The sequence below is a fragment of the Macrotis lagotis genome, chromosome 3 (assembly GCF_037893015.1).
Source record: "Macrotis lagotis isolate mMagLag1 chromosome 3, bilby.v1.9.chrom.fasta, whole genome shotgun sequence".
In the NCBI taxonomy this organism is placed as follows: domain Eukaryota; kingdom Metazoa; phylum Chordata; class Mammalia; order Peramelemorphia; family Peramelidae; genus Macrotis; species Macrotis lagotis.
The window spans coordinates 195,892,302-195,919,295 of record NC_133660.1 but is presented as its reverse complement, the minus strand read 5'-3'; the positions used below and the strand labels follow the sequence as shown (position 1 = coordinate 195,919,295).

The 26,994-nt window shown below is 34.4% G+C and overlaps 1 protein-coding gene across 5 annotated transcripts in view; it reads right to left on the bottom strand.

Moving 5' to 3' along the window:
* Positions 1–26,994, bottom strand: part of PPARGC1A (PPARG coactivator 1 alpha) — a 152,678-nt gene that overhangs the window by 44,356 nt on the left and 81,328 nt on the right. For all 5 annotated transcript variants that reach the window (XM_074229702.1, XM_074229700.1, XM_074229699.1 and 2 more), the window contains one exon: positions 3,794–3,988. In XM_074229702.1, the coding sequence (XP_074085803.1) occupies positions 3,794–3,988 (195 nt within the window). The remainder of the gene's footprint in view (positions 1–3,793; positions 3,989–26,994) is intronic.

Genomic DNA, 26,994 nt, shown 5'->3' with positions numbered 1-26,994 from the left:
AATGATTAATGAAGTGCTTCCTTTTCTGACATTTTAGGTGGTTCAAGGGAGTTGGTGACTGGTAAATTTCTTTGTTTTTGCTTGTTTTGTTTTTCCTGTAAAGGATGGCAAAAATAGACACTCCCACCAAGGAAATTTCCCAGCACTATCACTAGGTTATAGTTCATTTGAGTAAGAAAAGCTTTCATGGAGTTGGACAAGGGACCCACAGAACTGGCAGTCATTTTCCTACTTCTCTGACCACTCCCTATTCTGCTTTGCTGATTCATTATTAATTCCAATCCCTCTTTATCTCTTTTCACTCTTGTTGTTGTAGAACTTCATCAGAATGATTTCAGGTACCATCTCTTTATAGATGACCCTCTAATCCATATATCCAGTTCAACTCTCTCTTATAATCAAGTGAAACTATCAAATGTCTGCTAGATATTGCCTTCTGGATATCATTTTGCATCTTAAATTCTGACTCAAAAAGCTCAAAAGTGAGTTTGGATGTTCTCCTGAATGATGAAGATCTCAACCCATCCATGATTGCTAGTTCTGTAGGTCACTTGTCCAAATCCATCTAAAGTGTTAGAGACTTTCCTTGCTTTCTCATGACAATGAGATAAGAAAGAGTACCCTGTAATGTCCACCTATGAATCCTTCTCCTTATAATGAGCCCCCTTTTTTCTTCTGGGCTTATATTTCTCTGATTACATCTTTTAACTCTTCTCAAAGTTTCTCACCAGTTACACATTTCAGCTGCCTGCAGCTTCCAGATGTCTCCCACTACCCTCTTCATTACTAAAATCTTCAGAGACTGTTATGTTTTATATCTCACAACACCAATGAAAAAATTCTGGCATTAAGAAAGTTGGGTTTTATGTCAAAGAGCTTGATAATTTTCTGAAGACAATTCAACCAAATTTTCTGCCTACTAGTTAATTCTGAGTCACTTGTCCTGCAGTGAAGGTGCTCAACAAATGTTTGTTAGTTGTTAAATAGATAAGTCTCATAAAGATTTTGTAAAAATAGGAACATAGTTGTAGAAGTAGGTGGTTGAAGTTTTCTCGACTGACTTTCAGTATTAATATATATATATATATATATATATATATATATATATATATATATATATATATATATAGACTGTAATCACTTGTAAAACACTTTTAAACAAGTATTTCTTTGCAAATCTTTCCCCCTTGCCTTTGGAATGTTCACCTTCCTTGGATACCATGTGATTGCTGTCTCAATGATCTCACAATTGTTTCACCTTTAGCTCTACCATAGACATTTATTGCAATTTGGCTATTTTCTCCATCTTTGCTCTTGTTAGTGTAATTTCTACCTACTCTATAAATAAAGCCCAGTACCCTGATGTTAGAGTCCTCTTCTATTTCTGAAATCACTCTGTTACAAAAATTCTTGCAGATCTCCTCCAGTTTTCTTCCTTACATTTAACCCTTTAAATGCCCTCAAAATAATCTTTCTTAGGTGATTCTCTTGCTAAGTTCTTCAAAAATTAGAAGAACAAGAAGGAGATTGCACCCACATGGCTTATTGCATTGCAAGATACTCTGAAGAAGAAGGAAAGAAGATGGTAGACAGTTTTATTATACACCCATTGATAACAAGACTTGTTATTCTTAGGATACTTGATCATCTCATATTGCAATATTCATTAATAGCTGCAAGCAGACCAACAATGATTGTTGTAGAGGATAAAAAGGTAGTAAAGTGCTAAAAAGATTTTGATAAGAATCTCCAATTAAATTCAGATCTAAATTGCTGCTCAGATTCAATATAAAGGTGAAATAGATGAGGGTACTGAGAAATATATTGGAAAATATGATCCAGGAACAAGAAATGAGAATGATAAGAATTTTAAAACAGAAGCATCATGAAAATTTTTAGGGGAGAGCAGGATGATGGTGTAGTGCAAAGAATGCTGAATTCACAGTAAGAAATATTTAAATGTATTAAATATATTAATATATTAACTGAACTTGTCATTAGCTAGCCATGAGACCTTCTCTAGGTCCTTTAACCTCTACGGGTCTTCAATTTCTAAGCTGCAAATGAGGAACTGGACCAGCTGACTATGAAGGTTCCTGGCAACTCTAATTTTTTTTTTAAGTTTTTGCAAGGCAGATAGGGGTTAAGTGGCTTACCCAAGGCCACACAGCTAGGTAATTATTAAATGTATGAGGCTGGATTTGAACTCAGGTACTCCTGACTCCAGGGCCGGTGCTCTATCCACTGCGCCACCTAGCCACCCCTTCTAATTCTTTAAACTAATAAAGTAAGTACCAGATATCACCAAAATAAAATTTGGTACATTTTAAGGCAGGAAAATATTTGGCATTATTGAATCAGATACAAGAAGCACATAGATTTGTCAATAAAAAGTTATGATTCAACAAGTCCAAAAAAGAATCAGTTTTCTCTCCAAACCTTGATATTTCTGTTCATGGTCCTCTCTTTGTGTTTGTCTCTTTATTTCACCATGTCCATTCAGTTGGCAAGTCTTGATTTTAACCTTCTTCAGTATGTCTTGCACCTGTTCTCTTCTTCCACTCACACAATCACCACTTTAATTCAGGTCCTCTTTGCCTCTGGCCTGGGTTACTGTAATAGCCTTCTAATTGAACTCCTTGCTTCCAGCCTTTTCCCTCTCTAATCAATCCTCTACACAACTACCAAAATAATCTTTCTAAGGGACAAACCTGACCATGTCTTTTTCTTGTTCAAAAATCTTTCCTTTGCTTATAGGATAAAATATAAAACTTCTTAGCTTGGCATTTAAGGTACTCCACAATTTGGTTCCAAACAATTTTGCCAGCTATATTTCATACAAATTGTCTTCATAAGCTGTATATTTCAGCCAAATTGGAATACTAGCCAGTTCTTGAAATCTTTTATATTTCTTCACCCATCTATCAAACTTGGAAAGTACTTCATCCTCATCTTTCCCTTTCAAAATCCTTTTCTTACTTCAAGGTTCAACTCCAATATCTCTGACTCTGGGAAACTTTGCTTGCTCATCCTAGGTAGTAATTTTCTGTCTTAAATTACTTTTTATAGAGTATTTATTTTTGTACAGATTTAATCCCCCATCTCCTTAGTAGAATGTTAAGTTTTTTGAGGGCAAGAACTCTTGTTTTTTGTTTTTGTAGCCACAATACCTTATGTATGAACTCAGTGAATTCTTAACATAATAGCTTTCTTAGGTACTCATTGTTTTATTTATTATTATTATTATTATTGTAGTTACTTGTGCACATGACTTAGCTCCCTTGCTAGACTGGAAACTCTTTGGGGGCTGAATCTACATGTTATTTGCCTTTGTATCATATTCATATTCTAACATAGAGCTTTACAATTAGCAGTAACTTTACTGAGTTAATGCTATTTGTAAAGCTCTATGCTAGGAACAAGACTATAATAATTCATTTTCGAACAGCTAATGAATGAACCAAATTATATCAACTGTGCAAATGAAATTTACCACCTATTATCCAAAATATTATAGATTGTTCCTATCATACTTGACAATCCAGGTTCTTTTTATGGGGAGGGAGTGGTTTTAAAAATACCACAAAAACTTCAGAAGACCATTTTTATAACATTTTAAAGGAGATATTCTTATTATTTAATACACTGTATGTTCTCTGGGGGGGTTTTTTTGTGTTTGTTGTTGTTTCAGTCTAAATTAAGAATCCAAACCTTATTGTTGCTACATCATACCCATGCAGCGGGTAGCCAGAGGCAACTCCAATTCCTGTTAAACAGTAGGAAGGGTTCTTACTAGAGACGGCTCTTCTGCCTCCTGAGTTGGAGGGGTGCCGTCGGGCATAGGTGAAGGGCTAGCATCATTGTCATTGGTCACATCTCCATCTGTCAGTGCATCAAATGAGGGCAATCCATCCTCATCCACAGGGAGACTATCCAATGTTTCTGTGAGGACTGCTAGCAAGTTTGCCTCATTCTCTTCATCTATCTTCTGCAGAAACACAAAAAGAGAGGGGAGGGCAAGAGAAATGTGCTTCATCAGCATAAAATAAACACGTTTAACCCAAGGTGCCAATGCATATGGAGTCATTCCTAATAACAATAGACTACTGTAATCTCTCCCTTCACTAATCCCATTTCCTATTATGATCAGGACCACATAACTAGAATCTTACTGAATAGTACTAACCTGTAATTAGTGGAATCATGTTATTCAGTACTTGTTATCATGTCTGCTATAACTAGACTATAAATTCCTTTAAAATAGTATTCAATTTTTTAATTAAAAGTCAAATAAGTAGCAGAATCATTTTGCATGTGGGGGAGGTTGTGGGCAGGTAGGAATGAGTGGGGATGAAGGAATCTGCTAATTCAGGTCATCCACCATTTTGCAATTTACAATTTTAGAAAGGATAACTTTGGCCCCAAGAGATTAAATGGCTTGCTCATAGTTATATAGCCAGTATGTGTTAGCAGTAGACAGAGTCCCCCGGCAGCAATCTAGAGACTCATATTCATGCTTTAAAAACTGGCCTCATGGAGGCAGCTAGGTGGCACAGTGGATAGAGCACCGGCCCTGGAGTCAGGAGGACTGAAGTAAATCCAGTCTCAGACTCTTAAAAATTGCCTAGCTGTGTGGCCTTGGACAAGACACTTAATCCTGTTTGCCTCAGTTTCCTCATCTGTAAAGTAAGCTGGAGAAAGGAATGACAAATAAATCTTTGCCAAGAAAACTTCAAATAGGATCATGAATAATCAAACACTACTGAAAAATGAGTAAATATACACATACAGACTCATTTATATCTTAGCTTTTTTGTTATGGAGCTTTTGGGTAGTCTTGAGAAGATCAGGATCCTTTCTTAGAATAATGTTCCCTTTTGTTTTTTGTTTGGTTTTTTGTTTTTGGAAGGCAATGATATTAAGTCACATAGCTAGGTAATTGTTAAGTATTTGAGGCTGAACGTGAACTCAGGTCCTCCTGACTCCAGAGTGGATTCTCTATCCACTACACCACTTAGCTGCCTCCAAAATAATGTTTATTAAACCATGACATAAAATACAAAGGTCTACAAAGGAACCCAATTAAATTGAAATAAAAATATATATTTTCCTTATCCAAGATTTTTGCATCAAGTGAAATTTATCCATGGACTCAAAATTAAGAACTCTTTCCTATGTAAAAGACAGAATTTAAGTCCAAGATTTTGCCTACCCTAAGGCTGGCTCTCTATGGCACCACACTGACTTTTGTTTTGCATCCGAGTACTGAAATCAGTATTATTAAATTTTACCTTTCCTTTCTGAAATCTAAGCTCCTTGTGAATAGTTTCTTTTGAAGCCTACAGTCATTGTCACAGGTCTAGGTACATAGTAAATATTCAATAACTGCAATGAGAGCAGTTCATATTTCAAAAGCATTTTAAAGTTTACAGAGCACTTTCCTTCTAACAGGCAGCAAAGTAGATTTTACAATTATTATGCTAATTTTATAGATTTAAAAAAAAACCAAGGCTCAAATCAGTTCATTGTTTGTCACTATTATATAGTACAGGGTCAGAACTGGATCTCAAACCAGAACTGGACCCAGAATGTTCAATTCATCCTCTATGTTATACTATTTACTTGCATTTGCATTCAGACAGGGCAATTTTCTTCTTGACTGCAATTCATTTTTTCTTAAAATTTTATTTGTTTTATTCTGAACTTAGGAAATAAAACAAGCATTTTCATAACGTGGTTGAATGGGGGAAGAATGCAGTTGCACACAAAACTACAAATGTATTGATACTTGCTATTCCTTTTAAATATATAAATATATATTCCTTTTAAATATATAATAAAATATATAATATATAATAAAATATATAATAAAATTATTATCTAACTTTTTTTCCTTTTGTTCTTCCCTCCTACTTCTTTCACCATATGGATGGCTACCATTAGACACAAATATGTGTATGTATATATATATATATACACATATATATGCATGTAAAATCTTTTTATACATATTCTATTTATCAGTTCCTTCTCATTTTATTTGACCCATTTGATTTTCTTCAAAAGACTGCCAAAATACGTGCACACACACACACACACACACACACATTCCCACACCTCAAACTCAATGCTATACCATTAACAACTATAGGCTAAATTATCCTGCACAGATTGTATTACAAAATGCACCTAAGTTGCTGACATCTAATGAAGCCAGCAATGCCCAGACTTCCCTTCTCTCTGGCACTGAACTCCAGTTAATTGACCTGACAAAATTACAAGAATGAGAGAATAAGACAGCTAATCAGAAAATCAAATTGTATTACTAGAGAAATTAGGCAAGTCTTTATCACATATACATTCTATTTTCATATAAAAATTGTTTCCTCTCATTACTGATGAGTCTTTGTCCAAAAGCAAGAAATCTTGAGTTCATATTCCTATGCATCTTAGAGGCCATTCGCAGAACTTCTACCCACCTCTATATTAATAACTGGTGTTGCAGGGTTTGTTTTTGAATTTTTATCACTGTAACAATTCTGTAGATGTTGCAGTTGACCTTGTCAATGACTTATATAGTAGGTATAATATCCCTATTTTTAAGCTTTATCATGTTCTCATATATTTCAAGTTGGTAGATGAATATCTAATTAGTGGTATAAATGTTAATTTTTTTGTTTGAATGAGTTAATTTATTTACAAAAGTATTTTGTTATGCAGAAATAAAATATTTTAAAAGTCCTTGTCCACTAAAATATAAATTACTTTTAACACCACCAGAATCTGACTGCTGCCTTCATGATGTAGCAGTAAGTATATGGAAGGTTGGAGATCTGAGTTCAAATTGTCTATTATCTGTATGGCCTTAGTAAATTATTTCTTTCCAGCTCTCAGTTTTCTCATCTGCAACATAAGTCAGATTCAATAGCCTCTAAGCTTTCTTTCTTTCAATTCTAAATCCTATAATCTGTTCAAGATTAAAAACATTTCAGATCATGACTATAACTTGACTTTCAAATATCTGGAATTATTTTCTTATAAAAAATTCCAGTCTATTATAAAATTATTCCTAATAAAACCAAATGTTAGTTTCATTTAAGGTAAACATTATCTTCTCTTGAATAATCTATCTTCATTACATTTGATAATATATAGTTCTCATAGATATTAATTTTTTTTAATCAGGAAGCTTCTCTACTTATTGAATAAATTGTATAAATAAGGTTCATTTACCTGCAGGTCAAATAGTTCAAGGCAAAAAAATTTTTATAATATTTACTAATATACATATTTTGGTTAATATAATTTAAATTTATATTTGGTATTATTCCAGGTATTCTTTTATAGTAAAATGGTTTTCCATGAATACAATATAATTCAAATCAAGTATACATGAGAAAAATATTTTTTAATTAATTGTATTTCATATGTTCCTTCCAAAGAGTGTGGGGGGGAGGGGAAACCACAAATTCATTTCAATGGTAGAGACCTTGCAATTTGATCATATCATAATTCATTTATAAGACCCGATAAACATAATTATTTCTATTTTTTTACTTAAATAGTAGTGATATGTACTTTGTGAAGTTCTGAACAAAGTTTGCCAAAGCAAAAGTATTACTGAAATTAAGAAAAAAATTGTATGACTATAGCTACAAAATATTGTTTATAGAAATAGATTAAATAAATGAATATTACTAATTACTCACAAGGAGGTGATATAAGAAAAATTATACCAACCAAATTAATTTACTTATTCAGTGTTTTTCCAGACTACCAAATCATTACTTTATAGAACTAGAAAAATAACAAAATTCATCTAGAATAAGTAAAAGTAAAACATCTCAAAGAAAATAATGAAATAGTGGGAAGAAAAGGAGCGCCTAACAATACTAGTCCTCAAACTATACTACAAAAAAGAGTAAATCATCAAAACAATTTGGTACTGGCTTTAAAACAGAGAGGTTGATAAGTGGAAACTGATTATATATACAACCTATTTGGACTTACTAGCTTAAGGTTTGATCAGTTCAAACACCTAGGAGTTTCCTATTCCTAGGATCCCATTTTGATAAAAAAAAAAACTGCTGAGAAAATCTGACAGAAAGTAGGTATGGAGCATCATCTCACATTGTAAGCATGAGAAATTCCAAATTGATATACAAGGGACATAAAAAACATTATTAGCTGAAAATTAGAGGAGTAAGGAAGAAATTATTTTTCAGATAAATGAATAGAGGAAGAGTTCACAGTCAAACAAAAGAGGCTCACCAGTGATAAAATGGATAATTTTGATTACATAAAAATTTTAAAAAACTTTTTTCATGAAGCAATCCATTGTAGCTAAAGCTTTCCCTCTATTCCTCACTGTTAGCTCCTTTCATTTAACTATAGAAGGCAACAATATTCTCTCAGTCCCTCAGGTTCACAACCTAGAAGTCATTCTGGTGTCCTCACTATTACTCAACACACATCTGTCATCCAAGGCCAGTTGATTTCACTTTTGCAACATTTCCTGAATTTTTCTCCTCTGTCACTTTGACTACTTTGATGCAGGCTCTCATTCACCTAAAAACTAGATTATTGCAATAGCCAAATGGTGGGTTGGTCTACCTCAAATCTTTCCTCATTCTAATCCACCCTCCATTTTGCCTCTCAAGTGATTTTCTTAAAGTTCAGATTCCATGATGGGATCCTTCTTCTCCTTTCTCAATAAACTCTACTGGCTCCCTATTGCCTCCAGTATTATATACAAAATGCTCTTTTGGTATTCAAAGACTTCCATAAGCTAATCCCCCACTGCTTTTCTAGTATTTGTATATCTTATTCCTTGACACATACTCTTCTATTCAGTAGTCTTCCCCATGTTAATGATTTCCAATTAATCTAGCATATAGCTTGTTGTATCCATCATCAGATTGTAAGCTCCCTGAGATCAGGCATTGTCTTTTGATTCTTTTTGACTCCCCAGTGCAAAGAAAAAGTTTTTTTGTCAAATAATAGGTAATGAATAAATCATTACTGATCTGCTGATAGTTAAAATTTAAAGGGGAAATCATTAATGGGGGGGTGGAATTTTAGCAGCCAGTTTCTCTGATAAAAGCCTCATTTCCAAGACTGATTCAAAATTTTAATACAAAGAATCATTCTCCAGTTGATAAAAGGTCTAAGGATAGTTCTCAAGGGAGGAAATTAAAACTAGTTATTTCCATAAAACTGCTCCAAATCACTTATGACTGGAGAAATACAAATTAAAGCAACTCAAATGTTTTTCAAGTTCCACTGAGACTAGAAAAGTTAACAAAAAAGGAAAATGATAAATTTTGGAGAAACAAGAGGTACCTTTGGTGAAGCTAGAAATTCAGGAAAGCAATTTGGGAAAATGTCCCTCAAATTGCTAAACTATATGTGGTTTTTTAGCCAGAAATACAATTACTATGTCTCATTACCAAGAGATATCCAAGGGAGAGAAAAAGATTCTTTATGTATAAACACATAGAAGCTCCTTGTGCAGTGCCAAAAATTTTAAGACTCAAGGGATGCCCATCAAAAGAGGAAATAAAGTACAGATCATAGTGTATGAATATAATTGTTTGTTTTAATAAGTGAAGAAACAATTTCAGACAAACCTGGATGTACTGATGTGAACAAGTGAGCAGATGAAGACTTCATATGATAGTATCAATGTTTCAGATAAAGTTTTTACTACAGCATCAATAATATTAAAATGAACAATTTTGAAAGACCAAAAATAATCAAATATGATTCCAAAAATTAATGATGAAGAATGCCTCTTACCTTAATGACAGAGAATCAATGGGCTTATATACAGAACTAGATGCAAGGTTTTAGACTTGGACAATAAAGAAATTACTTTTGTTTGACTATGTGTAGGGTTTTTCTTTTTCTTTTCTTTTATTTAATGGGGTTGTAGGTTTGCAGTTAAGAAGATAAATACTTGAAAAAAAATTAAAAGACTGAAAAATTTTCTATTCTCTTCTCAGAACCTTAAATGCTTTCTTTAATCACATAATGCTCTAAGAAAGCCTGATATCTGCTGGTAGATCTTTCAAGTTGGAGGTTTAAACATACATTCAAGTGTACTGACATTCCCAAGTGAGAAGCTGAGTGGACACTAGCCCTCATCATGGCAATTTCAATTAGTTTTGTACAAGTTTCAACAATCAAACACCCCAGAGAAAGCAATGGATGTGACAAAGAGGACTCTGTTAAACAATTAATGTCACTTTCTATTATTGCTTCAGTCCCAATTTACAGAGCAAATAAATCAAAGTCACCACAGATGAAGCATACTGGCCTGTGAACACATGTCTGTTCACAAGCGACATGGCAGTGGGGAGCACATTAGTCAGTAAAATGACATTGCAAGATAACCTTTCCAAAGCTTGACTATGCTATTGCTTCTAATTGCCCCAAATTATTGCTTTATCTGAAATATGCGTATTACCTCCATCAAAGATAAGAGTAGAGGGAGAGGAGAAAGATGGAAATTTCAATCAACAATAGGCAATAATATACAGGGCTAACAGTCCTGAGTCAATATCGGAATCAGAATTCTCACATTGATAGCAAGAAGGACAAAGTAAAGGTACTGAATAAAGGTATGACGCACCTTTTTACCCCCCACTATAGCATTGCAATTTTTCGAAAGATGTTCCTATGTTGGAATAATCTCCTGCTCTCCTTTGAACAATGAAGCTATACTATCTTCCTAGGGAAGAGGCTAGCTAATAATAAGATGATGCCTTCCACGGTTTTCAAAAAATGCCCACAAAATATTATTAAGATAAGTCTTATTTTTGCAAATGTTTGCAGTATTTTTATTGGCAAACAATAATTATGGCTGTGTTTATACAAACCATTCAGCACTGATTATATAGTATCTACAATCATAAAATCCTCTAATCACATATTATATTTACTAAATAGTTTTCTTATAACTAATAATGATAAATCCTAATGTGGGACCCTCTCTATGGTTACTCTCAAACTAGTATAAGAAGTCCCCAGAATAGCTGGTAACTTCTTACTTTAGGGTTCTAGGAGAATCTCAAGGGCTGAATACTATTCACTTTAAGATTGTAGGGCTAACTTGTAACGGTCTGAGTTTTCTGGTACTGTCACTAATAAGCCTGAATTAGTGTGCTTACTTTTGGTTATTAGCTAAATAATTATCTTTCAGAAAGTGTATGTACTATGTGGGTATATATCAAGGAAAATTATTAAAGAATTCTTCCCCCCACCCCAAATCAGGGGTACCCTCTCCTCTTATAGTAACAATATCTCTGAAGGAATAACTTCCAACTTGGCGATCACATATGCCAAAGAATAAATTCACAATTCGTAATTACTGGATATATTTTATTCTTTCCTAGAATTCTTAAGCAAATCTTCTTAGGTGTTGCTCATAAATAGCTTTTGAGAGCTGGTGGGTTTAGTTGATGTGTCTCTTAGTTCTGGTGCAAATACTGTCACTGAGAACTTCTGATCTTTCAGGGTTCACATGACTGTCTCTCTTGGTAGATGGGAGGTAGGAGAAAAAAAAAAAACTGTTTCCACAGACCATTTCCCTTTTAGGAATCTTTAGTCACTGAAATCAACTATGATTCTGAGCTGGCTTCCTGTATTATAGATAGGGTTATGTGTCTGAGTCTTTTAGCCAAAGATATTGTCATTCAATGATCAAATTGCTTTATTCCTTTCAAAATGATAATCTATTAGCAATTTGTAGGAGATATTTCAAGAAAGCATCACCCTTACACTAATAATATTCATTATCTGCTGAGTTTCTATATTACTGACCTAACACAGTGCTTTGCACATAGATGATATTAATTAATGGGTGTTAAATGAATAATGATCAAATTAATAACCCAAAGGGGCCTAGTAAGTTCTATAGGAATATAGGAATGAGTTTTATAGGAATGTAGATGTATGATACTTAGACTCTAATGGAATCCTTAAATTTTACCTTATAATTTAAACCTAGGATCATTCTACTCTGGAGAAGTTACAACCAGAGATTTTATGGGGTGTGTGTGTGTGTGTGTGTGTGTGTGTGTGTGTGTGTGTAGAGATAGTACTAGTAATAAAATCCTTTACCCTAAATTGTAGTGGGACAGGAAGAGAGGGACTCATCAACTGAACTAATGAGGGAGACAAAGGGTTCAATATTCAATGGTTGCTTAAAGAGACAACCATGGAATAAAAAAACTGTATGTGATGTTCCAATGATATTTAAATGTAGGTTATATGAAAAGACCATGCCCTGCTTATTATAGTAATTTTTTCTGCATCTTGTAGAATTGAAATTACACTGCTTCCTAAGATTCTCACACTTACTTGATCTCTGTTTGATAAAAATAGTTTAATAGCCATTTAATCACAGCTTCATTATCTTAGCTCTCTTAATGCGAATTAGGGCAGGAAAACACTGGCTTTCTCATTATTCAAATCATCAGTAGGAAAGAGAAATGGTAGAGTCTTTTCATCATTCATTAATCAATTTCAATATCTGAAATACTATTTGCTATAAGATCAATCAATTTAAAATGATTTAACATCTTTTTGAAACTCCATTTCCCCATATATAAGATTTCAAAATTTTGCTATCTACTTAATTTCAACCTTAGACTGCTGCTGTGTTATAGAACAAAGAGTAGGTAGAGTTAATAAAGGACTGTGAGATACGATATTCTTAAAATTCTTTTAAAAATTCTTAAATATAAAACTAAATTATCATTCATTTTCTTGATTATTCACATTCAGATCTTTAGAGCTAGGCCAATTATTCTTGTATCACTAGATACCTATGTGTCCCTATGTATCATCTATACTAACCCAAATGGTTTGTGCTCAGAAATTGTAAGCTATTAACTTTATAAATTGAGATATAATTAGAAAATAAAATCTGCTCCATTCTATGAATACAGCTATCAAAAGAACAAATGCATTTACTAATAAAAACTGTTTGCATATAGAATTATCTTTGTTAAAGTATTTATTTGTATCTGCATTGGGAAATTTAAAATCTGGTTTAGTTCTAAGTTTTTAAAAACTTTATTTAAGCAGACAAGATATTGGGCATTTTCTGTAAAGAAAAAATACATGTGGGGACAACTAGGTGGTGCATTGGATAGAGTACTGGCCCTGGAATAAGAAGAACCTGATTCAAATCTGGATTTAAACACTTGAAACTTCCTAGCTGTATGACCCTGGGCAAGTCACTTAATCCTGACTGCCACATGATGAAAAAAAATGTCATGAGAAGAATATTTTCTCTCATGTAGAAGTCAATAGTCCTGTTCATCTCTACTTAGATGCACCTACATGCAATTCTTCTTGCTTTGACTTCTATAAGCAAAGTGGGACAAAAAAGGTCATTTTAGACTTTATTTATTCTTGTACTCCAGTCCTAGACATTGACAATCTATGATTCGTGTGTCCTATAAGGGTTTAGAATCTAGAATAGTATTTTCTAAAGGCTGCAAAATTAATTAACTTCTGGTTTAAGCAAAGTATAATAGGAACTTAAACCTGCCTTTTGCTGCATCTATTCAGGAATCACTTAAGATTGAGAAGAAAACAAAAACACCAGATTTCCTTTCTTATGTGTGTCCAGCAATCCATAGCATTCATTAAACTTACTGTTTGTCAGATATTGCACTACATGTTAGGTATATTAAGACAAAGATCCTTATTCTCAAGGAGAATATTCTATTAGGGGATGCAAAATATACACATTAGAGGCTCAAAGGCAGTCAGTAAGCTTTATATACTCATGATGGAATGGACATTGTGCTAAGCACTAAAGATACAAAAAAAGACAAAGCATAAGGCTTGTGCTTAAGGAGTATACTTACTAATGGGGGAGACAAATTTTAACAACTATGAATAAAAATACATCTATAGAACTAGTAGAGGACAATCTAAGAGGAGAAAGAGTTATCTGCTGAGAGGAGAGAAGCCCTGGAAAGACCTCTGGGAGAATCTGGGATTTGAACTCAGTCTTCAAGGATCTAAGGGAAACCTCTGGAGCTTACTGAGTGGATTGGTGACAATGTTAGATCTATGTTTTTAAAGAAAAACACCTTGGCAGATGAATGAAAGATGGTATAGACTAGGGAGGGACTTGAGGTAGGTTAGACAGCTAAAATGCTTTGCAGTAAACTATGTAAGAAAGAATAAAGTCATGAACTAGGGTTATGCCTATAAGAGTTGGGAGAAGGTGGCACACATGAACAATGTGAAGGTAGAAACCAGATTTGGCAATGAATTAGCTGTGTGGAATAGGTGGTTCCATCTGTAGTCCTAGGTAGCGGGGAGAATGGTTGTACCTTCAACAGTAATAGGGAAGGTAATCCAAAGGGAAGGGTTTAGAAGTAAATACAATGCTTTTTGTTCTGGATATTGTTGAATTTGAGATACCTAAGAGATATCTAGTTTGAGATAACCAAGAGGCAGTTGAAAATGTGTCTATAGCTCAGTAGAGATTAGAATTGGATATACAGAACTGAGAACCATGTGTATAGAGATAATACTTGAAGCCATGGGAGCTAATAAGATCACCAAGTGATACAGAATAGATATATACAAAATAAATACTAAGCGGCTAAATACAAAGAAGTAAGACAGTGAAGTAGATAGAGTACTAGACCTGGAGACCAGAAGATCTGAGTTCAACCACTTGCTAGCCATGTGAATCTTAGCCAAGTCATTTAACCCGCCTTGGTTTCCTTGAATGCAAAAGGGGGATAATGATGGCATCTATCTTAAAGGGTTGTTATAAGGATCAAATCAGATGGGATAGTACTTGGAAAGTTCCTGAAATGACTGACACATATTAGGTACTTTTATCCCCAATTATAGATGGAGAACATTGTCAGTGGTGGAAATTAGTAAAGGTTTTTGTATAGGAGGTGTTTGAACTGCTTCTAGAAGGAAGGGAAGATACTCAATGAGGCAGAGGTGAAAAGCAAATACATTCTAGTCATGGAGACCTGTCAATGATGCCTTGGGAGATGGAGTGCTACATGTGTGGAGGAGAGTTGGATGACAGGAGTCTAATGGTAAAGATGTTAGACTGGTAGGTCAGTGCTAAATTGTGAGAAGCTTTACAAACCAAACAAAGGATTTTATATTCTACACTGAAGGTAAGAGATAACTAATAGAAATTATTTAGTAGGAGAATGATCTGGTTAAAACTATGCTTAAAGAAAACAACATTAGGTGGAGGACAGATTAGAATGGAGAGTGACCTGAGGAAGGAATGTCATTGTAATAGACTTAAAAAGTACTTTACTTCTGCTACATCATTTTAAATGATTCTTATGACATCCTTATGTTCATAAAATCAATTTAGTCAGGGAACTTTGGGACCCAGAGCAACAAGTAACTAACAGCAACTAACATTGGATCTCCCACTGTTCCCCAAAATAACATTTTTATTTGTAGGAAATGGAATAAAATAAAAACAAACATCAAAAAGTAATCAATCTCAGATCGGACAGAGACCTTATTTGATCACTCACCCCTAGTCCTTTTTCTTTCTATCTAGCTTATCCCCCAACCTACTCTCTACTTTTTTGCTCTGGGTAGAATAATCAAATGAAAAGCATTATAGTATCTCGACTTTTTTGGGAAGCCTTGGCATCAGGAAGTGCTAGCTTCAGGTTCAACCTTTTACACATGTTAGGTATGTGACCTTGGCTAAGTCCCTACTCCTTTTGATGATCCACTCAACTTTCCAGGATCATAAATTTCAAAGCAGGTGCTGAGTTGTTGCAATGAAAAGAGTTCATTCTCAAGAACTCCCTATACCAAAGGAAACCGAAATCTATTCTAAAAATTAAAAATTCAAATCAATACTACCATTGTTTCTGGAAATGATTAACTAATTACTCTAAATTTGCCTACTGTTTTTGCGATTTTCCATCCCTTGGAATCATTCCCCTCTAATGTGCATGTGTTTTATATACTTCTTGACACAAATGTCCCACTTCCGTATTTGTATTGCCATAGTTCCAGAAATATGTTCAATAAATGTTTTTTTTTTCAATCCTAAGGACAACAGTCATTCATTTAACAAATGGAAACTTATCTACTATCTGTGAGGCTCACTGACAATTTACTATATGCAGAGCTCTAGGCTTTTTCTGGTAGAGATATAACTAATAATTACATTTATTTACTTTAAAGAAATAAAAAATATGAAATTGTTTTTTGTCCTCAAGGGGTTTATAATCTTAGGGGTGGGGAGAAGAAGAAAAGAGAGAGGGAGAAGGAAAGGTGAACAGGGAGGGGGAGAGAGAGAGACAGAGACAGAGACAGACAGACAGAGACAGAGACAGAGACAGAGAGACAGAGAGAAATACTGAAGTATTTGATATTTATATGAAGTGAGGATCAAGGGTTTGTCACTAAGTGATCATTCCCAAGGTCTTGTTGAAAGGCTGATTATACACTCTTGTGTCTCAGACTTTGTTTTGGGGGGGGGGCAAAACCAGTGGATTTCATCTACCTGGGTTCTTCAGTAAGGATCCTAATGATATTGCCATGAAAGGCATACCCTAGAAATGACTTAAGATTTCAAGTATAGGTGAACCTGTGCTGGTCAAAAAGAACATTAAAAAGCTGTATAAAAGACACATCACCCAGAAAGTTCTAAGAATGCATCATTGCTATTGCTCCACTCAAGCAATGTATTCTGTGTATCATGCTACTGGGTAACCATGTTTTCTCTTACACTTATCTCTACCTCTTCACTCTTTCCCTAATCTACAGTCTTGTATTCAGCATATTTGAAGAGCTACTGTCTTTTGCATTTGACCTATAACAAAGTATGTGTGACAAGCAGAAAGAGCACTTTTGTTAATTAAATAGGTAACTCCTTGGGAAATGTCTAGACTAGTTAAATACTATGTATGCATATAACCAACCTATATTTAAAGCTTGAAGTGGATCACAGAATTTAAATTAAAGGTAATCTGAGTACGAAAAATATTTTGCATTAAGTATTTATAAATCAAAATCTAATATCCAGGATACATATGAAATTTAAAAAATATATAAAAATGTGAACTGTTCCCCAAAAGATAAGTTGTCAAAGGATATTAACAGTTTTCAAAAAATAAATATAAATTATCAATAACCATAAGAAAAAATACTTCAAATCAATAAAAACAAGAAAAATGACAATTAAGAGTCTTGAGGTTTCACCTGAGATCCATAAAATTGGCAACAATAATAAAAGAAAGAAAACTTCAATGTTGGGGGAAGGTACTATGGGAATACTGGCACATATGTAAAGTTGGTAGAAGTTGGAATTGTTCTAACCAGTCTGTGCAACAATTTGAAAATATGAGAAAAATCATTAAACCTTTATACCACTTCACCTAATGATTCTTCTCCTCAGCATACTCTTCTCCAAGAAAGCCAAAGATAGAAATCCCCTATATATACCAAAATATTCTTAGCATCAATTTTTGTGGTAGCAAAAATCCTTCTGAAAAATAAAATGGGAATCACTCAAATGGGATAATAAAGAGGTACACCAATGAAGAATTCAGAGAAATGTGAGAAGCCTTATATGAACAGGGTAAAACATTCTTCCTTAATAACAATCCTGAAAAGGTAGTACAAAGTTTATTATCATTAATTTACAGATGAAGAAACAGGTTCTAGAAAACTGAATTGCCAAAGATCACATAGCTTATAAGTGTTTGAGGCAAGAAGTTTTTTCTATGATGCTATCTATATCTGGAGAGGTTCACCTTAAGAAGCTTGGACACAAGGTGACAGTATCTTCAGTTACTTCAAAAACTCCTGAAACTGTCTACCAAAGAGTTATGAGGTTATAATCTACACTGACAGCTAATGTCTCCACTCTAATTGAATAGTTTTGAAGTACAGCACTGCTTATTCATTTCCCAAATATACAAAATGGCAACAGTGAAAGACAAGTGGGAATAAGTAGGCAGTGGCATATTACTAATGATAACTCACCTCCAAGAAGTAGATTAGTATATATTACCCAGGAAATGTGTGATGGGGAAAGGAAATAGTCTACTAAAGTAATGAAGATGAGGGATAAGTTTATATTTAACGTGCACTAGAGTAGTACCCATGGAATGATAAAAGGCCCATTTCTTGATATTCATCAAGCTTGCTGTTTCTTATAGTAATATTTCCATTACATTCATGCTGGATAATTTGTTTAGTCATTCCCCAATCAATGGACCTCTATTTTGTTTTCAGTTCTTTACTACCACAGAAGAGTGCTGCTATAGCTATTTGGGTGTATATACAGTCTTTTTATTTTTTTGGTCAGTTTCTTAGGCCTAGCAGTAGAATATCTCAAACATTTTTACACTATTTTTTGCATAATTCTAAATTGTTTTCCAGAATTGTGGGAGTACACATTCTAATGGGAGAGATCATGAATAAAAGAGGATGCAGCTACAAGTCAGATGATAAGACCTGGAGGTTTTTGTGATTTGCTGTCCAATGGCCTTGGTTTCCTTAGAGTGAAAAGGCAGGTAAAACATTATGGTTCCAAGAACACAGAAGAACATACAACAGAGTCCAAGTTTCCAGTGGCATGATGGCAAAGAAGCTCGCATAGTTGAGAAGGCATGATAGCAAAGCAAGCTCACAGGAAATCAGCAAAGTGATGTGTCAGGCAAAACGGCCAAGTGATCTTAGGTTGCATTAGTAAGGGCTAGTACCCAGAATAAGGCAGGTTATAATTCAACATACTGTGGTTTGTCTAGAGTCACAACTGGGTTGAGGCCTGTACACTAAAATTTTCAGCGGTACTAATAGTATTTTCATTGTGTTATCAAGGATAATTAGTTAAAAATAGGCAATTCCCAAAAATGAGCTTCTTCACCCCTTGTCTCTAATGAGCCCCTTCCTTTCCTAGTACCATTAAACTCCTTCTCATACACAAAGCAGTCTCACAGTATCCTAGGGTCTCTATCCTCCTCAGTGAAACTGAAGCTACATTTGGAACCATTGTGTCTGAATGCAAAAATTGACAGCGCTTTACCCTGCTAGTTCTGAGTGTCTCATTTTAGAAAGGACACTGAGAAATTTAAGTACATCCAATGAAAAGAAACCAGGGGACTTGAAACCTGTCATGTAAAAGATGGTTAAAGGAATCTGGTGTGTTTAGCACAGAGAAGAGAGGCAGGAGGACAGGAAGGAGGGGGAGGTGATTAGGAGGTAAGGCATAGTCATCTTCAAATATTTTAAGCATTATTAAGGGAAAGAATTACTCTGCTTGGCACTAAAGAAAACAATGAAATGGGTGGGGGTATTGGATGACAATCAAAGGTAAGTAGATTTGGGTTTGATAGATGAAAAAAATCATTCAATTAGAAATTTCTAAATATTCATTAGATAACTACTATGTGCAAGACATTGTGATAAACATATAAGGAAAGACAAAAGACACTCCCTTGCCTTCCAAGAATTTACAATCTAATGGGAGTGACAATCCATAAAAAGAAGCTGAAAGGGACACAAGGAGGACCCAGTGAGGCAGGACATACTGAAGGCCTGAGCTAATCAGTGAAATGATCTCAGAAGATGTGAGTTACAGAGTTGCTATCATTCAGAATGTTGAATTTCTGGAGATCATGAAAGCCAAGAGATCAATGGTGATGTCAATGATGAGATGAATGCCCAGTGTCCTTAATAGTGGAGGATCTAGAAGGAGCTCTCCCTAACCTCTGCAATCAGAGGGAGGGAGGGGATCTAAGTTATCAAGGTCAATTTTTGAGTATTGTTTTTTTTGTTGCTCCTGAAGTTTTCACAATCCTTTGCAACTCAGTATGCCGTGAAAACATAATGAGTATTGAAGCTGATAATATAGTAATTCTGAACTCATCATCAACAGTGAGTTTGTTCCTGACATCAGGCAAGACACTATCCAGACTCACTATGTCTGAGTCTCTTTAGGAATTGCAAATGAATTGAGACCATAACAACATTGATGTCAACATCCAATATATGGAAGCACAAGAAATGCATAAAGAAGACAACTTTAATTGTAGTCATTCATAGAATCAAGGAATTGTAAAACATAAGACCCACACAACTTCTCCAGTCTAACACAGATTCAAATTCAAAACCTTTGAAGTCAGTGCAAAGTGATATACTGAGGTCCAGCCTCAAAGGTCACCACTCACTTTAGAAAGTCTAGGATCATAAGTTAAGAGTTAAAAGACAATGAGCAACACCATTATTTTACAGCTGAAAAAGAAAAAAAGGTCAGGTAGGTTGAAGGACTAATTTACCCTCCCTGAATTTTTATCCCCACATTAGACTGTAAACTCCCTTGGAGGGTAGGGAATATTTGAAAAAAAAAGAAAAGTAGAATCTAGAAGAGACTGAGAATAAAAATAAAAGTAAAAATCAAGCCCAAGCTTGTAATCTAATAGAAGGAGCCAACCCAACCAAGGGAGCTGAGAAGAGAGCAAGGGAAAGGTTTCAGTTTTGTATCTGTGTTCTGAGAACACAGTAGTCACTTACTAAATACTTGTTAATCTCTTAGCCAAGGTCACAAATAGTAAGCTTCAGAGGTAGTATTTGGCCCTAAATCTGATAGGGAAAGATAAGTGAGGTTAAATACAGAATAAAAAAGACCTGAGGATCACAGTAAATGAAATCTTCACAAAACAGCAAATATACAACCTTAGGACACATAAGCAAGACCACAACAGATAAAAAGAAGAAATAGTCTCTCTTACTCTAATTCATTTGTTTCTGCATTGCTTAACATCACTTTGGGAAATGGGAGTATCCAGAAAAATCAAACCAATTAAAGATCTTCCATTTTTTAAGTAAATGTAGTAGATAAAAATCCAAATTTATAAATAAAAGTAGAAGATAATTTCCCTTACAGTCAAATTCATAAATGAATTTGCTTATATATTAAGCTCTTCTTCTGTATCAAAAAATATCTTGACATAAATTTTGTTTACATTAAACTTTCTAAGGAACTAGCAAATGAAAAATGTAGAGTAAAAATTTCCATTCCTGGAACAGAATAAAAATTTGATCTTTTGGAGAAAGGTAAAATGAAACATCACTATTTATACTTCAAAAGAGAATACTATAAATTGATTAATAACCAATTTTATTAATATTAGGTAATATTTAGGTAAATGGTGATCCATTTTTCTCTAGTATTACAGTGTTCTGAATTAGAGAGTTTAATTAAAATAAAGGACAAATCTGCTGTGTATAAAAGCTGAAGGGACCCCAGGGCAGACACCAGGAAAGGTTATAGAATGAATCACCATAATATGAGTTTGGAACAATAATTGCATAAAAAATAATAAGCAATGGGCTCGGAGTCAAGAGACCTAGGCTGCAGTCCCCATTCTGTCACCAGCTATGTGAAATTTGTCAAGTATTATTCTCTCTGAGCCTTACTTTTCTGATTGGTAAATTAGGAATAACATTAACTTCCAAAGCTACTTACCAGTATTGTGAGGGCAAAATGTAACATAGATTGGCATTATAAAGTAAAGTAAAAAGCCCAGTGATACATATTGTAGAATTCTATGTTTGAGTTGTAAGGGAAGATGAAATTCCACTTCCTTATTCTTCCAAAGAGAACAGGGGTTTCTCAGAGATGCATTTCCCAGGGAACATAGATAATGAATGGGAAAGACAGGACCCAATATACTGACTCAATATCTAGTGAATTCTCTTTTCACAATTCATTGCCTCTCAAATCTAATTGTTCCTAAAACTGTTAGAATTCGTTGAATCACAGAACCTGAAGAGTTTACAGAAATTTGGAAATCAGTCCAAATCACTAACTACAAAAGAATCACTTCTAAAACATCTCTAACAAATAAGCAAATAAGGAGATGAATAATTTTCTCTTCCATATTAAATACACACCCCATTAGGAAGTCACAGGAACCACTAAAATTAATTCTTAGCTTAGAATAACTTCAAAATGCAAAACAAGTTGTAACAATCTGTAAACCAATAAGCCAATAATATGTTCTGGTCCAAGATAATGGAGCAAAGCAGGGGCAGAGTCAAAAAACACTATTCCCATGACCCTGCTCTAACCTCTAATCTGTCACCTAGATCCCTGCAGCTGACGTAAATCTTGGTATCCAAATGTTCTCCTTTTGTTTGCTGGGATGAAGTCAACCTTACTACATTCAGAGCGGGAAACACTGCGTGCAAAGTGTTAGTGCTAGCCCTACTCTATTTCTATGAACAACAAAGGTTAGTAGGTTTAGGCAACTGAAAGCAAAATCTCTCCTTATCAATCCAAATCCCCTAAGTCACCTCAGTGATGTTGTGTGTGAAGGAATCAACAGTTCACTGACCTGAGGAGTCTTTCCTTTGGTACTGATGCCAAAGAGTATGACCCCAAAGGTTCATAGTAGTGCCACTCTCAAGTGTTTTATCTGGGAAGACTGCAGGGTTCAATGATCAGCCAACCATAATGAAAAGAAGGGGCAGAGGGCTAAGAGAACCTTCCTCCAGATCCACAGTCTATTTCATTGTGTGAGGTCCCTTGGAAAAATACCTTAACCTCTCAAACCTCCAGAGAGGGTAATAATACGCCTACTATAAACATCACTACCTATTGATGAGTGCCCACTTAGTGAAAAGCAAAGTTGGGTTATTTTACTCAAAGAATCTAAATTAGCAACAAGGTATAACTGATTAGGGATGCTATGGGACTCTAAAAATGAGCTCTGAATTCATTCTTTCCTAAATGTAGCTTAGAACTTGTTGGACACTGAACAAATTACTTCATCTCTCTTGGTCTCAGTTTCCTGAGACCATCTAAAAATATGGGATTGTGCTGAAAAGTCTCTAAGATCCCATCCAGCCCTACAACTTAGGATGCTAAAGCATTTTATAAACTATTAGTGCCATATAAATGTTAGCCATAACTACTTCTATTAAAATGAGAGGCTTGGACATTTTCCAGGTCTAATATTCTATGATTATGGTATCTCTCAGCTTATGATGATGACAATTTTAAAATGCTACCTTGAAAATGTATTGTAGTTACAATTTCAAAACATGCCTTCATATCATGTTCTCATGTTTATTCTCCTTAAATCGACATTGTGGAGGTTTTTCACACTCTCTTACAATCATTCTATAGATGTGAAAAATGGAACTGCTAAATAACTATTTTACATATTCACTAGTCCTCTTAAGATTTTTCTAATAGTTTGCCTAGAATATCTATATATTTTAATTCAGAGTCGCTCAAGTCAAGGAACCAGAAGTGAGATAAGAAAGGAATAAAGGTAGGGGATGTGAACAAATGGAAAAATAATTCTTTAAGGGAGGAGAATCTAAAGCCTTCTAGAAGAGTAGGAAAGTGTTCAGGAAGATTGACAGAAATGTGCCAATTACATAACACATGGATTCTAAATAATGGTCAAGTACAAACTGAAAACCAATGGCTCCAGCAGCCAATAAAACTCTCTAGCAACTTAGAGGAAAAAGAATACACACATAGAGATATTGAGATTAAAATAATTTTTGAAAATTCTGTACAAAATTAAGTAATTTGGGGTACTTTAAGTGAACTATTTCATAGTTTATGAATAGATTTTAAATGAGGCAGCATAATATATAGTAGAAAAGAAACTCCAACTGAACCCAGTTTTGCAGCTTAAGCTTGACATGACTATTCAATTAATCCTGATTCCTTCTTTAGTTGCCTTCATGGCCTCTAACTCAGCTGTGCCACTTGCTTCCTGTGTGACCATATACAAATCTCTTAACTGCTCTGAGCTTAATATTCTTCATATATAAAAGAAGAGGTGAGAAAAAGATGATCTCTAAGATTGCTTCCAGTTCTAAGTGTTGTGATGTGGTGGCTCTTTAAAGAAGTATTCTAAAGCAGTTTGATTTAATTCAATTCATCTGACATTTAAGTCTCTGCTAAGTGCTAGGCACTGGATAGGTGATAGGGACACAAAAATAGAAACTGAATAGTTGGTCCTCTGTACTGGAGAACATTATATTCCAAAGGGGATGATAGAGTCAACTATGCATAATGCTACCTGGCCATACAATGCAGATTCAAAAGGAGGCAAAAACAGCCCTTACCCTCAAGAATCTCACAGTCTAATGGGGAAGCAGCATGAAAACAAACAAGCTTTGAAGAAGACATATTGGGGCAATCCAAAAAGGGAAGACACTGACATTATGGGAGAGTGGACCATGCTTCTTGAAGAAGCTGGGAATTTACCTGAGATTTGGAAGAAGCAAGAGAAGGGAGGAGAGAAAGTCAGAGAGAAAGTGTTTCTGGCATGGAAAAAAACATCCTGTGACAATCTCTTAGTCAGGAGATGGACTGTCTTGAGTCAAGAATAGTTAGATGTACACATTAGAACAAGAGTTCTAATCCATTCTATGTGGTCATGAGCAGAGAGTAGGAAATAGGGAAAACCAAGAAGAAAGGTGAAGCTGAATAGAAACTCAAAGAAAAATAAGACTACTGAGATAAAGATTAAAGAAGGTACATTCAAAGCTTCTGGTCCACAGAGTACCTGAAGAACAATGAACAATATGGACGGAAGTTTACTAAATGTGTATAGATAGGAGTAACAAAAATCTTACCAAAGAAAAAGAAGAGCAAGAAAACAAAATGACTGCCTGAAGAGTCCTTACAAAAAAACTGTAGAAAGAAGGAAAGCAAAAGGGAAGGAGAAAGGGAAAGATATACTCAACTAAATACAAAATTCCAGAGAATAGCAAAGAGAGATAAGAAGGTTTTACTTAAATGAGCTTGGCAAAGAATTAAACAAAATAGTAATTGGGAAAGACAAGAGATCTCTTCAAGAAAATCTGAAATATCAAGGAAATTTTGATAAAAAGTGTGCATGATAAAGGATAAAAATGGTAGAAGTTTTAAAAAGTAGAAGTAGCATAAAAGTTGAAAAATATACATAAAAACTATGTGAAAGAAATGAACATTGAGGGGATGCCCATCAATTGGGGAATGGTTGAATAAATTATGGTATATGAATGTTATGAAGTACCATTGTTCTAAAAGAAACCATCAATGGTAGGACTCTAAAGAAAAATGGAAAGAATTACAGGAATTGATACTGAGAAAAGGGAGCAGAACCAAGAGAACAATGTACACATTAACAACAACATTGTGAATTGATCAACTATGATGAATTAAGTTTCTCTCAGCAGTTGAGAGATCTAAGTCAACCCTGGGAGGTCTGTTATGGACGACATCATTCACATCCAGAGTTAAAAGCAAAACAGCAACAACAAAAACCCTCACAGAATCTGAATGGACACCACATTCACTTTTTTAAAACTCCTCATGTTTTTGCTTCCAATCCCATAATTTTCTTTCTTTTCCCTTAGTCCTAATTCCTCATACATAAAATGACTAACATGCAAACATGTAAAACACAAATATACATAAATACACAAATTTTACCAGAGTGTTTATCAGTGAAGGGAAGGGAGTGGGAAGGGAGGCAAATAAAAAATGTATAACTTATAAATATGCAAATGGATAAATGTTGAAAAAGTTTCATAACATACAATTAGAAAAATAAAACAAAATAGCAATAAAAAATAACCATGGCAGAAAAGATTTAACATCACCAATAATTATATGATTGCTGATCTAGAGTCAGACATCCTGGAGAATAAAGCCAAGGGAGTAATAATAACGATAAGGTTAGTGGAGGTGATGGAATTATAACTGAGCTAATTAAAACCTTAAAAGATGCACTCAAGGGGCAGCTAGGTGGCACAGTGGATAGAGCACCGGCCTTGGAGTCAGGAGTACCTGGGTTCAAATCCGACCTCAGACACTTAATAATTACCTAGCTGTGTGGCCTTGGGAAAGCCACTTAACCCCATTTGCCTTGCAAAAATCTAAAATAAATAAATGAATGAACGAATAAATAAATAAATAAATGAACAAACACACAAATGAATAAACAAATGAACAAATGAATGAATTAATAAATAAATAGAGAGATAGATAAATAAATAAAAATGCTCTCAGTATACCAGCACATTTGGAAAACTCAACAGTAGTCACTGGTTTGGAAAAGATCAATTTATATTCCAATACTAAAGAATGAAAAATGGCAACTAATATTTAAATTATCAAACACTTGTACTCATCTCACACAAAAGTCAGGTTTCGCTTAAGATTCTGCAAGCTAGGCTTCAGTAATAACTGAACCAAGAATTACCAGGAGAGCAGAGATATTAGACCAAACTGCCAATATTTACTGGGATTCTAGAGAAAGCAAGAATATTCCAGAAAAACATCTCTTCCTGCTTCATTGGTTATCCTAAAACCTTTAACTGTGTAGATCACAACAATATGTGGCAAGTATTTTAAAAGACAAGAGTACAAAATCATCTTACTTATCTCCTAAGGAACCTGTATGCAGGTCAAGAAACAACAGAACCAACAGGGAACAACTGATTGATAAGACTGGAAAAGGAGTACATGTAGCAAGACTATATATTATCACTTTATTTAAATTATATAGGGAGTACATCAGGTGAAATAGACCAGATTATCAAAAGTTGGAAAAAAGATTTCTGGGAGACATATCCACAATCTCATATACGCAGACAATATCATTTTGATGATAGAAAAGGATAAAAAAGAGAGTAATAAAGCTCCCTTGAAGTTCAAGTTTTAAAAAATATAAGATCATGGCAACTGATCCTATTTTGTTCCTGGCAAACAGAGGAAGGAAAAAAATGGATGTAATTCCAGATTTTATGTTATTGGTCCTAAAGATCATTGAATATGGTGATTGCAGCCAAGAAATTAAATGATGTTTGTTCCTTGGAAGAAAACTATGTCAAATCTGAATGGCATAGTAAAAAGCAGAGGAATCTACTGATAAAGATGTGTTTACTCAAAACAATATAGTAATGCACAACTGTGAGTTAGACATAATGAAACCT